We start from the raw sequence: 16,730 nt of genomic DNA on the forward strand, positions 1-16,730 counted from the left end.
TCAGTGACTCAAGACAAGCGGTTCAGTATATATGATAGGAAATGAGGTACATCCTAGCGGTACCTTATTTCTTATCATAAATAACGAACTGCTTGTCTTGGGACACTGAAATTCCAGTGTAGTAATTGGATTCCTTGCTCCAATAATATACATAACTTTTGTTACCAGTGTGTTATTATTTTTTGAGAAAAATGCAAAAATAGACACAAATTTATCGAGGGGTGTAGTACCACCTTAACGTTAATACAAATACGTTCAAATCATTAAATTGAATTCTCTCCGATCATTCAAAATATCGATCACATATCGTGTGTTGCTGATAACCATGATAATAAGGGCAGAATAAGGAGCTGTGATTTTACAAGTAAATGAAATGTGTGAACTTAGTGAACATGTATAATGCAGAGAACTGTAATACAGTATCTCAAAATAAACTACACAATAAATACTGCATACCTATTTGGCCCTGGTTTTTTACTTGGAAGACATTTTTTAACAATCTGGACCATAAGTCAAAATGTAGTATAACTACTAGTAAACTACGATATTTGTATTTGGGAGTCGGAATGTTTTAATCAGTCAGCTCTTAAAGTAAGAGGCAGTATCTACTAGGAGCTGACAACGTTGATACAGTGTTGATACTTGAGAGGGCACACTACTGCAGCAATTTCCGCAGTCTGAGTAACCAAATTAATGTTCGCCTCATTAATCATCCTCGTTCACAATACGTTGATTCAGTTCTGTAATATACACGGCTTTTGAGATTATATATTAAGTATAGGCTCTATACATTATTTTTATACTAGGTTTATATTATGTGTGTATTATGTAGATCAAGCAAGTATATGTTCACAGCACACGAAAATAATAATGCAAAATAACACAAGAATGTAATCAGAAAGATGTAAAAAATGTAATCAGAAAGATGTAAATTGCTCTCATATACGCTCGTCAACAAAAATCACACATTACGCTTAGCTTATTTTGACATGGTCCTTAAACAGTTTTAAGACAGCCAAAATATCTTAATCCAGCCATACGTATACACTTCTCGTATTATATATATTTCTGTCACACAAAAGGAAAGACACTTAATGTAACATGTACAAGGAAGATGATTAGCTTGCCACTATGAAATGGACTTATGTATTTTTATATATTTCAATAACATAGTCAACCAATTTAGTCATATATCATACACATGAGCTGCAAGATTAAACTTGGATGACCAGTTTTTACAGCCTCGCTTATAAGACAGAATCAGCTTTCGGCTGGCTCTATTTATCGTCTGCGTCACAAATCATTTTAATATTCCTCAATGCAGAAATATTACTCTAATAGTTGGGCGACATGGACGGACAGACCTCGCCAACACCTTGAGCGCTGATATAACACTTATTTGTTAGGAGATGGAATTTGAAATCATACACCTTATTGTAATTAAAATAACATATCATGACCAGTCGGTGATGCACCGTAGTTGTACCATACACACCAGTAAATCGAGAATAGTGCACGCTGCCCACTACCAGCAATTCCGTGCTGCACCAATTTCATCCACCCAGACTTTCAAAATGGTATGATCCAAAACTATGTGTGTGTATTAAGGTATATAGCTCCAGCAATCATACAGTGCTTCACTCGTGGCGGACGCGGATTTAATATACCATTTGAGTATGGTGTCTCTATTTGTGATAGACAGTGCTTGGTAAAAACATGATGCGCTTCACAGATTTGGAAATATTTATACGAACGATCTTGGAATAATTATTCATATCCCATGTATTATTCTAAGACATAACACTGATTTATATTTTCTCGGACAGAAAGATTTGCTTATACCATCAGAGAAAAATGCATTTCTTCAGGTGTTGCAATAAAAGTTCCAAAGCGGACTGCTTTCCAAAAACTGCTCAAGGAATTGCTCGGGTGTTTAGAAATTCGCATCCCACTACAGCTGCGTCGCTTATCATTTGGAGTTTGTTATTTTGTATAAGTTACGGGAATCAATCTGAAGACGAGTCGCCTGTTAAATCTTACTCAACATCAACTGTTTCTAATGCCGTGGATTGGGTAATCGATAATATCGATCCAGGAGATGATACTGATGATATCGTTACTATGTTCTTACGCTATGTGGAGAAGATCGAACAGAATATCGATCATTGTACTAAAGGAACCGAAACTGATTTGGATCGTGGAGCAGTGAGTTATGGTCCTAGCAGATACATGAAACAAGCTCTAAAAACGGTGGATTGGGCTAATTTTTATACGCGCATTTGGAAAAATTCTAACCTGTCCAAAATCGAACCTAAAGAGGAATTGTTTTTCAATGCTGTTGTTTCTATAGTTGAAAACGACGATGATATATTTGCTGCTGGAAATTGTTATGATTATATGCAGTTTAAGGAGTATGACTTATTCTGCCCATACGCCTACAGATTGCCAGATGGTATGATCAATGTCAAAGATCTCAGCGTGGAATACAAGTATCTGAGTAATGAGTCTGAGTGGTTCTACGAGGCCCGTCAGAACGCAAATTCTCTTCTTAAGCAGAGGGAGCTTGTTAATGGTAAACCAAGTTCGATGTTATCTATTATTTTGTATCGTCAATATTTCATGTATCATATTTTAATTAACAAAGCAAGTAATAATGACGGGCTCAAATTATGTAAACGCAATCCATATAGTCAATTGATGACATTGATCAAATTACTTCAAATCAATCAAATTTTGGAATTAGATATGTTTACATATGAGATAAATTATATTGAATAGCCGTTTATTGATTTTCTATCCCGAAGAATGTGCGTATGTGTTTGGCAGCTAGGATATGAAACCTGTCATTGGTAGACATAACATCTTGAATAAATTGAATATCGGAAACAAAAAGCAGGTCGGCAGAAAGGTGCAAAAATTCAAGAAACCAATCAACTCCGTTTACAACGTCTGTAGGGGGTTAAATGCACCACGAAACGCTCACGAAATGAAATGCGATTTTCCGTTGTAACACGCGATGTCGTACAATAGTGGAGTCGTACAATATTGGCATTTGCGATTTATAAGACGACGAACTGGTCGTTCAGAATTTTAAAAAGGTATAAATAAATAAGCGTCATTATAATCTTGGAGCCTCTTATCAGTGTATGATATTGTTGGACAAAGCTTTAGAATTTTAGTGTTGGTGTTGGGACTCGTAGTTGGGACTCGTAGTTAGAATTATGAATGGTGCAGTTTAAATCATTTCTAATCTTGTCCCGATTTTCAAAATCGTCAATTTTAAAATTATGGTAGAATGTCGTGGTAGAATGTCGAGGATACTGTTATCATGTTATATAAAGCTACAAATGACTTTTATTTAAAATTTAAAGATGATTATACGAATTCACCTTTTTTTTGTGCATTAGTAAAGTGAAGTATTCTTGAATGTACCAGTACAACATAACATATTTTAAAGTGACAATGACAATGTAGTTGAGTCACAACACCAAGGTTAAGCAATATAAGCAGAGTGCTTAACTGTGGTCTTTAGAAAGACGAAACACGTTTAAATACTAAAATATAGAAAATTCAATCCATTTCATTTATTACTTACCCTTAGAATTATATATTAGTTTGATATCGGTGTTTACTACATACGCTTGTACAATAGACTTGCTGTGATAAGAATTTAGTGTCTCTTTTGGAGTCCCGGCAATAGTTGGCTTATTCGGTAAGGCGATAGACTATGGTGTGTGAGTTCTTGACGGTACCAGTTTGAGAGCCCACGTAGTGTCATTTTTGTTCTCGTGGAAACAAGGAACTTACTGCTAATTGTCTCGGTGTACCCGTATAAAACTCGGGTAGCTAATCCTGGTTATTATGGTTATATAATGTAGGCTGGTTAGGGTTCTGCGTCTGTATAGAGCTACGTCCAAAATCATGAAGATGGTTTATAAGGTGTGTCTTAGGCCACAATGGTCAGCGAATTCTTGTAAAGTGTGCTGAGGCTTGTGGGTTTATGACTGTGTATAGTGCATTTTAAATTGTTATGTTTTATCTTGATCCAATCATTATGATGTCAGTAGTGTAGCCGGCGGGTGGTGGGGGCAGGGGGTATAGTGCCCCCTGACAAGAAAATGAAAAAGAAAAGTACCCCTCCGACAAAAAATGAAACGCTACGTCCAAAATCATGAAGATGGTTTATAAGTTGTGTCTTAGGCCACAATGGTCAGCGAATTCTTGTAAAGATTGCTGAGGCTTGTGGGTTTATGACTGTGTGTAGTGCATCTTAAATTGTTATGTTTTATCTTGATTCAATCATTATGATGTCAGTAGTGTAGCCGGCGGGTGGTGGGGGCAGGGGGTATAGTGCCCCCTGACAAGAAAATGAAAAGAAAAGTACCCCTCCGACAAAAAATGAAAGAGAAAATCGAGAAGGCAAAGTGGCGAGGAGCCTGTTTTCCGCTAAAATTTATCCCGATCATGGGCCAAAATAGTGGAAAATACAAAAGATTTTCCCCGCTACACGAGCACATTAAACCCCCTATTTGGAAGGTCACATACTTTACATGTACATTCTCTCTCTAAATAACCGGTATATGTTTTATACATTATAATAATAGCCACCGATAATACCGGGTCAAAATGATGCAACCGAGAAATTGTTTTAGTCTTTGCCCCCGAAATATTTATGTCGATGTTATCTGACATTTGAAAATATAAGTAAATTCAGGAATTCTTATTGATAATGAAAACATTTAGGAAACTTTAAATTGTGTCGCAAATATCGACAAATAATTCTGTGTCAATGATAACGTTTTTGTTATTAAATAAATCTCATACTAAGCTAATAAAAATCTAATTAACAACTAGGCTAACTCACTTGATTAAAAAGTAATGAGTTACTTGAACAAGATATTAAGATTAATTAAACAAAGATGCAATATATATTTTTGCTGTATATTTATTACAGAATTATATTTTTGTCGACAAAACAAAAACAGACGATGCTTCAATTGCATGTATTATTACAACAGTACTGAGTATGCTTGATGTTTAATGTCAATACACTTGAAAGCTGCTGTATCAAAACAATTACAAAATAATGAATATGTTATCCTATAATCCATACAACGAAAACCACGACCACAATTATTGCACATATCCAGGAGAGACAAAGCAATTGATTTGCAGCAAAATGTCTTGCATGCATACACTGTTTAAAGTTTAAACGGTTGAACAGCAGTTGTTTAACAATTAAACAGGTTGATTAAAATTACTGAATAACTGACAAAACAACAACCACAAATATTGCGTATATCCAGGAGATACAAAGTAATTGACTTGCAGTAAAATGTCTTGCAAGCATACACTGTTTAAAGTTTAAACGGTTGAACAGCAGTTGTTTAACAATTAAACAGGTTGATTAAAATTCCTGAACAACCGACAAAACAAAATATTTTTCGTTTGCCCTGTAAACATCGTTTTAACAGTGTTAGTCAAAGGGCTCATGTTTTCACCAAATAGCATGACATTACTTGCATCCTTTTAATGAAATGACATTTGTTGATTCATAAGATCACTCCCAGTTGGTTGAGCGTTGATCTAGTAATCCAACAGTTCGAGGTTATAAGGATAATCACATAGGCATTATCGGTGGATTTGGTTTCATTTTATATACTATGTTGCGATGATAAAGTAAAAAATGAATTGTATTGATTGTTAGAATGTGCCATATGTAGTAACTCTAACTATGACTACTTACACTAATTATTACTTTTGACCTTGTTGCACAAAGGGCGATATCAGACAATTGTTTCTTGAGGTTATTTTGTCTTCTGGTGTTTGATTGGTTTTTTTCCTGTAAAATTCCTGTTCATCGACTACCATGGGTTTGTGTTAAGTTTTTGGTTTATTTGTCGTGTATTTTGGATTTAGTCTAAGTTTTTAAAATATCGTCTGTTATATTCGTGGCCTTTTCTTTACCATACCTTGGTCCTATGCAATGTTATTCTTCAACGTTTTGGTCTGTGTGTAATAAGCGTGAATACTGCAAAATCTTTTCTGTAAATGTATATTTTTTGTAATATACAAGCTGTGGCCACGCACATTAAATACTGTCACATTGAAATTAAATAACGGAATGTCAATACACTATTGTTACTATTTAGACACTAATGATTTTGTCAGTGAAATTAATTTACGAGGTGCCGCTGGTCAGGGGCATTTAATCAACAAGCTAGCAGTACCTTTATGCTTATATTGTCATTATATTGTAATATGTTTGATAGTAGCGCGGACAAACATCTACTTTTTCTAATATTGGTTTCACTTTATCGAAGCTTGTTGATGTTGTGATCCAACAGCTGATGACTGGCGGGAAGTTACTGTTACGTCACTTTCGGTAGTGATCTTCTTCCTACTCTCAGTCTCCAAAAGAGGATCATAAACATGACTCAGATTGTAGACCCCCTCGTCTCTGTTCATTACTCCTCGCCCCCTCCTCCTGATCTGAATTGACTCTTTTATCCATCGTGCTTTTCTGTCACTCTCTCTCTAAGATTTTAGACTCCCCAATTGATAATATGATTAGCCCTGGCTACATGGTCACTAATAGCTGAGTTCTTAAAATGGCTCTCGATTCTTTGCGTTTAGACCGGTGTATTTCTGTTGACTCGCTTTTTCCGCCTCCCTTCGGTGCTCATCTAACCGTGTGCCGAAAGTTCTTTTTGGTTTCGCCTACGTAAGTTAATTCGCAGCTACCGCACGGGCCTTCGTAGACACAATTAGGAGTTTTGACCGGTTCTTGCTTGTCTTTGGGGTGGACCACCATTTTCCTGATTGTAGTGTGTGGTCTCATTGCGGTTGCGATGTCGTGTTTCTTTAAGGTTCTGCTGATTCTTTCAGACACACCCGCGACATATGGAATAACCACCAGGCCTTTGCTTTTATGCTCAGAAGTTGCGATCTTATTTTTCTTGGTCTTTCCTTGGTGCTTGTCTTCCATTTGTTTCTTAACTTTGTCTATAGTCCATTTAGGATATCCACACTTGGCTAGAGCCTGTCTAATATGCTCTTCCTCTTTGATCTTGTCCTGCTCTTCTGTAACTATTCTGTCTTTCCTGTCGAGTAAAGTCCTGACAACACCCATTTTTTGATGAAGAGGATGGTGGGATGTGAAGGACAAATACTGATCAGTGTGAGTTTTCTTCCTATAAACCATGAGTTTGATGGAATTGTCATGTTGAGTGATGGCAAAACGTATGAGGTGCTAAAAAAAGACCCTACCAATAAATACAAAAAAGACCTTATGTCAATTCTCACTAGTCTTCGCGATAAATCAAAGATCACGCAAGCTCAGTATGACCACCTGAGGCCCTCGGGGAGGTGATTCCTAGATTGTATGCCACGCCTAAGATCCATAAGCCAAATAATCCGCTCAGACCGATTGTAGACTACACAGGTAGCATTGGATACAACACTTCTAGGGCATTGGCTGACATCATCAATCCGATAGTGGGTACAACAGAGCACCATGTTAAGAACTCGTATGATCTTGCGGAGGAATTATGTGGTGTGATGATAGAAGAAAATGAGCAATTCATTTCACATGACGTTGTTTCGCTATTCACAAATGTTCCCATAGACGAGTGCCTTGACATAATCCGCAATAGGTTAGAAAAAGATCAAGACTTGAAAAACGCACGCTCCTGGAGGTGGAAGACATCATGCAGTTAATGAAATTTGTACTGACGACCACATATTTCACCTTTCGCGGTACTATCTACAAACAGAAATTTGGCGCTGCCATGGGTTCGCCGGTCAGCCCACTTACTGCTAACATCTTCATGGAATGGTTGGAGCAAAACGCCATCCTTACTGCCCCGCTTGAATGCAAACCCCGCCTCTGGAAACGCTATGTGGACGATATTCTGGAAATTGTAAATAAAGACACTGCCGAAACCTTGACAGAACACTTGAATCAAGTGGATACTACCTCTAGTATAAAATTTACCTATGAGGAAGAACAAGATCATCAGATTCCTTTCTTAGACATTTTAATTGTCCGCAAACCTGACAATTCCATCAAACTCATGGTTTATAGGAAGAAAACCCACACTGATCAGTATTTGTCCTTCACATCCCACCATCCTCTTCATCAAAAAATGGGTGTTGTCAGGACTTTACTCGACAGGAAAGACAGAATAGTTACAGAAGAGCAGGACAAGATCAAAGAGGAAGAGCATATTAGACAGGCTCTAGCCAAGTGTGGATATCCTAAATGGACTATAGACAAAGTTAAGAAACAAATGGAAGACAAGCACCAAGGAAAGACCAAGAAAAATAAGATCGCAACTTCTGAGCATAAAAGCAAAGGCCTGGTGGTTATTCCATATGTCGCGGGTGTGTCTGAAAGAATCAGCAGAACCTTAAAGAAACACGACATCGCAACCGCAATGAGACCACACACTACAATCAGGAAAATGGTGGTCCACCCCAAAGACAAGCAAGAACCGGTCAAAACTCCTAATTGTGTTTACGAAGTCCCGTGCGGTAGCTGCGAATTAACTTACGTAGGCGAAACCAAAAGAACTTTCGGCACACGGTTAGATGAGCACCGAAGGGAGGCGGAAAAAGCGAGTCAACAGAAATACACCCGGTCTAAACGCAAAGAATCCGAGAGCCATTTTAAGAACTCAGCTATTAGTGACCATGTAGCCAGGGCTAATCATATTATCAATTGGGGGGAGTCTAAAATCTTAGAGAGAGAGTGACAGAAAAGCACGATGGATAAAAGAGTCAATTCAGATCAGGAGGAGGGGGCGAGGAGTAATGAACAGAGACGAGGGGGTCTACAATCTGAGTCATGTTTATGATCCTCTTGTGGAGACTGCGAGTAGGACTAAGATCACTACCGGAAGTGACGTAACAGTGACTTCCCGCCAGTCATCAGCTGTTGGATCACAACATCAACAAGCTTCGATAAAGTCAGTGGTGCACTGACGAAACTGTCAGCAAGAAATAGTAAGTTTCTTCATTGGTTTTGACAAATTAAAAACCTGTTTATTTCGTTATTACCAAACCTGATGAACCTGTTTCAAAAAAAAAATTGGTTTCACTTCTCTCATTCCAAATTTTAATAAGTATATTTTAAACAAATAAAATTAATTGTAGGCTTTCCTTTCGAAAAAAATAGGGCTAAACGCTGTATGCAATGTAGAACTCAATCACTCTGTATTCATTGTTTCAATTTGGCTAGTACACCACTTTATCACAAATTGTAATACCGTAACGGTACGTTATTTTAACCAAGTGAAAATTCTTATAATATTTGGCAATAACTTAGATAAAGAAGAGGTATGAGGTAGACAGATAAACGTGAGGTACTAAGTTGTATTTATCAAGTTCACATAGGTAAATATTTGAAGCACTAAAATAGAGTGGTGTTTATCTTGAAGTTGAGCTGAAGTGACGGACGCCTCGGTATACTGTTTATAAGTTTGTGTTTGTACGTCAAGACCATTCTCCTTGGAATTGCAGAACCTCTTTGCTTAAATATCAAAAGATAGCACACTAAACATCCCGGCGAAGCATGCTTTTTACACAAATTGTCCCGACATTTACCTACGGGTAAAGTTTTGTTGAGACACTTTCCTTTGTTAGTGTTCTCTTCTCTATATTAAAGAATATACGTTAAGGTAAAGTTGATCTGACGTTTCATTTACGTTTTTGTATGGTACGCACCCTAAGGGTTTGAACAGTTTACCCAACATGACACGCCATTGCGACTGAACATTAATGTTGAAAATTATACGGAACGACTTAACGACTCGACTTGGAATGTGTGGATCATTTAATGTGAATGTATCATGAATATTATAGCGCTGAACGATAAGTTTGTTTTCAACCCTATACCTTGCGCTCGCAAATGTCAAGGTAGTCTGCAACACCAAATGTTGCGATTATTTATCAGAAATTGGAATCTATGGTAAAAAATACATTCAACTAAGTCCAAATATGCCTCGTATTGGTGCAGTTCTACTGCTTTAAATTGATGGGAACGCCATTAGAAGGATGTGTTTTTTTGCGATTGTGTAATCTATTGTAAAGGATTAAGTTCATCCTTGGGGTGTGCTTTTTTAAATCTACTTAATTCACAGATGATGCTTCCAACACAAATACTATTATTAAAAATATCCACGGTCATGTCATGAACAAGATTTGTGCTATTGCCTCTAATTTGATATTTAAAAAATATATTTTACATAAATACAAGTGCACCCTAGGACGTAGTCAATTTTGTAATATTATTTAGTGTCACAACAGCAAGTATCTACATGGTTACATAAAAGGATTAGGCAAGACTGTTCAAAACATCTAACAACATATTCCAGAAAAGGATTGTCTAGAAGACAAATGAAACAATAAAAAACGAATCACCTTAAAATCAAATTTATTTAAAAGTATATGATATCATTTAAATGACATTGAACACATGTTCAAGCTGGTTTTAAAGCTGTACCGATAATCACTTTTCAAACATTAAAAATTTCTTTAAATCATCAGCTTTGATTACATACCACCAACGCTATGCAAAACGCTGATGATTTACCCTAAAAGCTTATCTGTTCTTCTATTTAACTTGTTTAATGTCAAGAGTATTAAGAGTATCAAACAACCTTTTTATTCTTTGTAATGTGCGAAGGTAAAATCAGTTTCTTGCCCCAGTTTCCACTATTATGCATATTATGCAAACTTAAAAGAATTGTCTTTAAATCTTCAATCTTTTATCTTAACTAGATTAAAGCGTGTATTATTGTTTAGGTTTCAAACTACGTATATTTATCGATGCAACATAATGCAATGATCTTCCGTATGACATGGTATGTACAGCAGGTGTGAGTGCTATTTATGTTAACGCAATAAAGAACAAAAACAGGTGGTGCAGGTGTTTACATGAATGTTTCAGATTACATATGAAGAATTAGCCTTTCCTGAGTGAAAGTACTGTGCAGAAAGCGTTTTTTTTTTCAGTTTGTAATAATTTTGGCTTTTCTTTTTCAAAGATAATTTGTTCAAAACATATGTAAAGAATGGCTATGTATGTTTAGCATTTGATGTGTGATTTAATTCAATCACTCTGTATTCATTGTTTCAATTTGGCTAGTACACCATTTTATCACAAATTGTAATACCGTAACGGTACGTTATTTTAACCAAGTGAAAATTCTTATAATATTTGGCAATAACTTAGATAAAGAAGAGGTATGAAGTAGACAGATAAACGTGAGGTACTAAGTTGTATTTATCAAGTTCACATAGGTAAATATTTGAAGCACTAAAATAGAGTGGTGTTTATCTTGAAGTTGAGCTGAAGTGACGGACGCCTCGGTATACCGTTTATAAGTTTGTGTTTGTACGTCAAGACCATTCTCCTTGGAATTGCAGAACCGCTTTGCTTAAATATCAAAAGATAGCACACTAAACATCTCGGCGAAGCATGCTTTTTACACAAATTGTCCCGACATTTACCTACGGGTAAAGTTTTGTTGAGACACTTTCCTTTGTTAGTGTTCTCTTTCTCTATATTAATTTACGTTTTTGTATGGTACGCACCCTAAGGGTTTGAACAGTTTACCCAACATGACACGCCATTGCGAGTGAACATTAATGTTGAAAATTATACGGAACGACTTAACGACTCGACTTGGAATGTGTGGATCATTTAATGTGAATGTATCATGAATATTATAGCGCTGAACGATAAGTTTGTTTTCAACCCTATACCTTGCGCTCGCAAATGTCAAGGTAGTCTGCAACACCAAATGTTGCGATTATTTATCAGAAATTGGAATCTATGGTAAAAATACATTCAACTAAGTCCAAATATGCCTCGTATTGGTGCAGTTCTACTGCTTTAAATTGATGGGAACGCCATTAGAAGGATGTGTTTTTTGCGATTGTGTAATCTATTGTAAAGGATTAAGTTCATCCTTGGGGTGTGCTTTTTTAAATCTACTTAATTCACAGATGATGCTTCCAACACAAATACTATTATTAAAAATATCCACGGTCATGTCATGAACAAGATTTGTGCTATTGCCTCTAATTTGATATTTAAAAATATATTTTACATAAATACAAGTGCACCCTAGGACGTAGTCAATTTTGTAATATTATTTAGTGTCACAACAGCAAGTATCTACATGGTTACATAAAAGGATTAGGCAAGACTGTTCAAAACATCTAACAACATATTCCAGAAAAGGATTGTCTAGAAGACAAATGAAACAATAAAAAAAGAATAACCTTAAAATCAAATTTATTTAAAAGTATATGATATCATTTAAATGACATTGAACACATGTTCAAGCTGGTTTTAAAGCTGTACCGATAATCACTTTTCAAACATTAAAATTTCTTTAAATCATCAGCTTTGATTACATACCACCAACGCTATGCAAAACGCTGATGATTTACCCTAAAAGCTTATCTGTTCTTCTATTTAACTTGTTTAATGTCAAGAGTATTAAGAGTAACCTTTTTTATTCTTTGTAATGTGCGAAGGTAAAATCAGTTTCTTGCCCCAGTTTCCACTATTATGCATATTATGCAAACTTAAAAGAATTGTCTTTAAATCTTCAATCTTTTATCTTAACTAGATTAAAGCGTGTATTATTGTTTAGGTTTCAAACTACGTATATTTATCGATGCAACATAATGCAATGATCTTCCGTATGACATGGTATGTACAGCAGGTGTGAGTGCTATTTATGTTAACGCAATAAAGAACAAAAACAGGTGGTGCAGGTGTTTACATGAATGTTTCAGATTACATATGAAGAATTAGCCTTTCCTGAGTGAAAGTACTGTGCAGAAAGCGTTTTTTTTTTTTCAGTTTGTAATAATTTTGGCTTTTCTTTTTCAAAGATAATTTGTTCAAAACATATGTAAAGAATGGCTATGTATGTTTAGCATTTGATGTGTGATTTAATTTTTACTGAAAACGCATCGTTTTATTAGTAATATACTTCATGTTTTGAATGGGTTTTTATACCACATTCGCAAACTTTTAACTTCTGGCTAGACTACGTCAATGATTAGGAAAGCTATCTTGCATTTATCTTCAGTCATATGGATAATAGGATAACCATGAATATTGTTGACACCTGTGTAGTTGTGTTTCCCTGGCTGGTTCGTCCTATGGGTATTCTTGCATTGGGATTGGTTTAAGTGAATTGTGAATTGATGTTACCATCAATGTATTATGTTGTATGGTACAATTTTCACACAGCTGGGACTAGCATGTATGTTTAATATACTAGTGCTTTATTGGCTCTAGCGAATTATTAAGAAAATGCGCGAAATTCTTGTTTTCTTAAAAGACTTAACTAGAACAGGTTGTCTTTAGTCTTTAATATGATTAAGATTGCAAAATAAATGCAAAACATAATTTATGCAATATTACGCGTGTTTGTTATCCTTTATGAATCTAAGTTCAATGAATTTGAGACATGACAGTAAAATCACTTTATGTCAAGCTTATTTGTAATTTGTATGGCTCGCCTAACATGCCTAGTGTGGAATTTGCGCGCGCAAAGTGTTCAATATGGATCAGTTCTGTCAACTTTCTTGACAGTTTGTTGGTTTGCAATATCGAGAGTTCCAATAATACATAGATGGAAATAACATGAAACATAGCAGTAAAACTATCTACTTTTGTCAGGTGAGCTTCTTTCATATGTACGAAACCCTTCGTGATTATCACAAATTGGTATAAATTTGAGACTAGAATGTACTTGTTATTTTGGGCAACTAAGGTCATCGAGAGTAAATCAAAGATGTTGAAAAATATTTATCATGTTTTATTCTACACCATGATTGTTTGTGTCTGCCAGATATGGCTATAGAATTATATACAATGAAAATATGACAATAATAATATTGAAAGTAAACACAGCCAAATTAAAAAGTCGCCATTAGTTCCATCTCCATTTAATCAGAGAATAATTTATATAATAATTTTCTGTACACTTTCCTTCGAAGGTTGATACCAAATTTGATATCAAAAGTTTAAGGTCGTATTCATAGGTACCTCAATTTGGTGCGATATGTATCTCATTTGATATCGCTAGTCACGCACCTTTTAAAGCAATCAATAATCCTATTGCTGAAGAGGATAATAAGCTTCTACCTATTTCTATCAAATCCTTAAATAGCTCTAGTCTGTGTTTGTTTTGGCTAAATCCTGTTCAAACCGCCAATCATGACTGTTTGATATATTACCAGCAATGTGGAAAAAGAGACACGTGTGGAACCGAAAAAAGGTACCATTTTCTTGAAGGAGCAGAGTTCAACAAACCATAACCCCGCTTCTGGAAATCATTTGAAGTTAAAGTCATAATGTACGATCTTATAATATGAATTTGGTTAATTTTTTTCAAACCTGATTTTTTGGCATATTTGTAATGTTTACACATGTCACAACTTGCACCTAAATGGAATCAGCCAAATTTCTTGTGTTTGTAGGTAAACAGAGCAAAGTTCGACATAAAGTCATAATTCAAAGAATTCTGACTTTATGTCCTTCCATAGAACTGTGTGTTAAACGGCCAAAATAACAAGCAGTGTTTCTTTCACTTTACCTCGTTATTTCAGCTCAAAATTAACAGAAACCATTCCCGATAATTATTACTAGTATTATTTAAAATTTGAAGGAAATCGTACATTAAGCCTTTAAATGAGATACCATTTTAAAGCTTATGATATATATTTTCTAATTTTCATCAAATGCTGGATCAAATGTTTCTGCAACTATGGTACCATTTAAAAAGTAATAAGTATCATTAGCGGTTGAAAATTTGGAAGCATCTTAATCGCAAAGCATCTAATATTTCCAAAATATTTCCATCAGGTGCGAGTACCCGGACGTTCTCATATCCAAAGATCCCTAGATTTGTTGTCAGTTTGGTCCCCACAATTGTAAAGTAAAGAAAGTAGCGCACATTGATTCTTTACCTAGTCTATAGTGTTATATAGAGGTACAGCCACTGAAAACTAACTCTCTTTGGGGGTAAATCATACGAGGTTACGGGATTTACACGACTACTTTATTTACCATCCCTAGGTACTGTTTGCTTTGGCTATCCTTTTTAATTATAAAGCCCGCAGACAGGTATACACGTGTTTTAACCACACATCTGCTGATCTTTACATCCATTTGGATGACCATATATTCCATATTTTTTTGGAATTCAAACATGTAATATAATTAAAAGTCATATTGTAGAATCTAAGTGAAAGATAATCTGTAGAATGCAAATAGCCCAGTCTCAGGGTAGTGTCTCTTGAGATAGTGGATTAGAAGTAGTTTAAAGCTGTATTCTCGTATTCACAAGTATTAATTATAAAGATGCAATTCCAATAATTGTATTCCCCGTCATAGTGTCATATTGGCAGAACAACTATTGCATCTAGCGGTGTAAAACAGCAATAACAGGATGCATTTAAAGCTGATATTTGGATAAACATCCTACATGAATAATGCAATGTTTGTGTTGAAGTTCATTAGTCTTATGATCGTCTTTGTAAAGAATTATTGTCAGAGTTGATAGAATCCGGAATGACCTACAGAGCGCATATGACTGTATTATGGTGTAGCTATTATCACTTCAATATAATCACAATTGTTTTAATGAAAAGTGCATAACCTGAAATGTTGTATATAATCTTCCATTCTTATTAACTAGATATTTATTAATATACTTTTGTATTTCTAAGAATCCAACTCGACGAGTGCTCATTGGTGTTTTTTTTTATTTTGTTTTTTTTGCTTAAATGTGGTGAGTTTTTTAACGTGTTGGGTGGCAGTTACTTATAGCATGAGACAACAGAATGCAAAGCAAAAAGCGACATTTGTTATTTTCTTTTATTATTTTGTTATTTGTTATGCTACATACTATTATTAACATTACAGATATACATATGCACCCTTCCCGCAAGTATAAATATAAGTGTTTATATAACTGCAATATAACTGCACTCAAAATATATGTATTATTAAACGCATAATCTGCTAGTGTCAACAGTAACTAATGGAAATATTCTGAAATAGTAAAAAATATTTATTATCTTTAATATGATGCTGTTTAAGCATATTCAATTTTCAGCTTTTGTTAATGTTATATTGCCATATTAATTTTAATGTATAATATTTTCTTTCTTCAACTTACTATTCCAATAACATCGAGGCTAATTTCATTTTAATTAATTTATTGAATGCAATCTTAGACTTCTTTAAGACTTATGCTCAAGGTCATATTTAACGCCTTTTCAAAGTTGTCAGTATTTTTAATCTACCATGCGAACACGAACATAACAATATTTGATACTTTCGAATGCGGTATTATTATTATTATTATTATTATATATTTTTGCTTAAAACGCTACCTTTTTCAGAGTCTTGGTTAGCAGTAATATAGCTTGCGACACCATCACGGCGTCTTCATTCAGCGTAGTGTTTGCAATCCTCCGGTCACCTGACCACCCGATGTGTAGTCCAGTGTCAGCAGATCATTGTAGATGACAGGTCGTATCCGGTGTCCCTGTTGAATGTAGGTTTTAGTGTCTTTATCTCTATGGCTTCCCTGATCTTTCTGTTCCAGAAACGATCCTCTCTACCGATGACTTCCACATCGTCTATGCTGATGTCGTGTTTGTGATCAGCTTTGTTTTCACCGACTGCTGTT

General features: G+C 35.3%; 1 protein-coding gene across 1 annotated transcript in view; it reads left to right on the forward strand.

Moving 5' to 3' along the window:
* The first annotated feature begins 1,646 nt into the window (after positions 1-1,646).
* Positions 1,647-16,730, forward strand: part of LOC140135728 (probable G-protein coupled receptor CG31760) — a 204,882-nt gene continuing 189,798 nt past the window's right edge. Inside the window, exon 1 of the mRNA XM_072157329.1 lies at positions 1,647-2,572. Within this exon, the coding sequence (XP_072013430.1) occupies positions 1,855-2,572 (718 nt within the window). The 5' untranslated portion in view covers positions 1,647-1,854. The remainder of the gene's footprint in view (positions 2,573-16,730) is intronic.

This window comes from Amphiura filiformis, chromosome 16 (assembly GCF_039555335.1).
Source record: "Amphiura filiformis chromosome 16, Afil_fr2py, whole genome shotgun sequence".
Lineage (NCBI taxonomy): Eukaryota > Metazoa > Echinodermata > Ophiuroidea > Amphilepidida > Amphiuridae > Amphiura > Amphiura filiformis.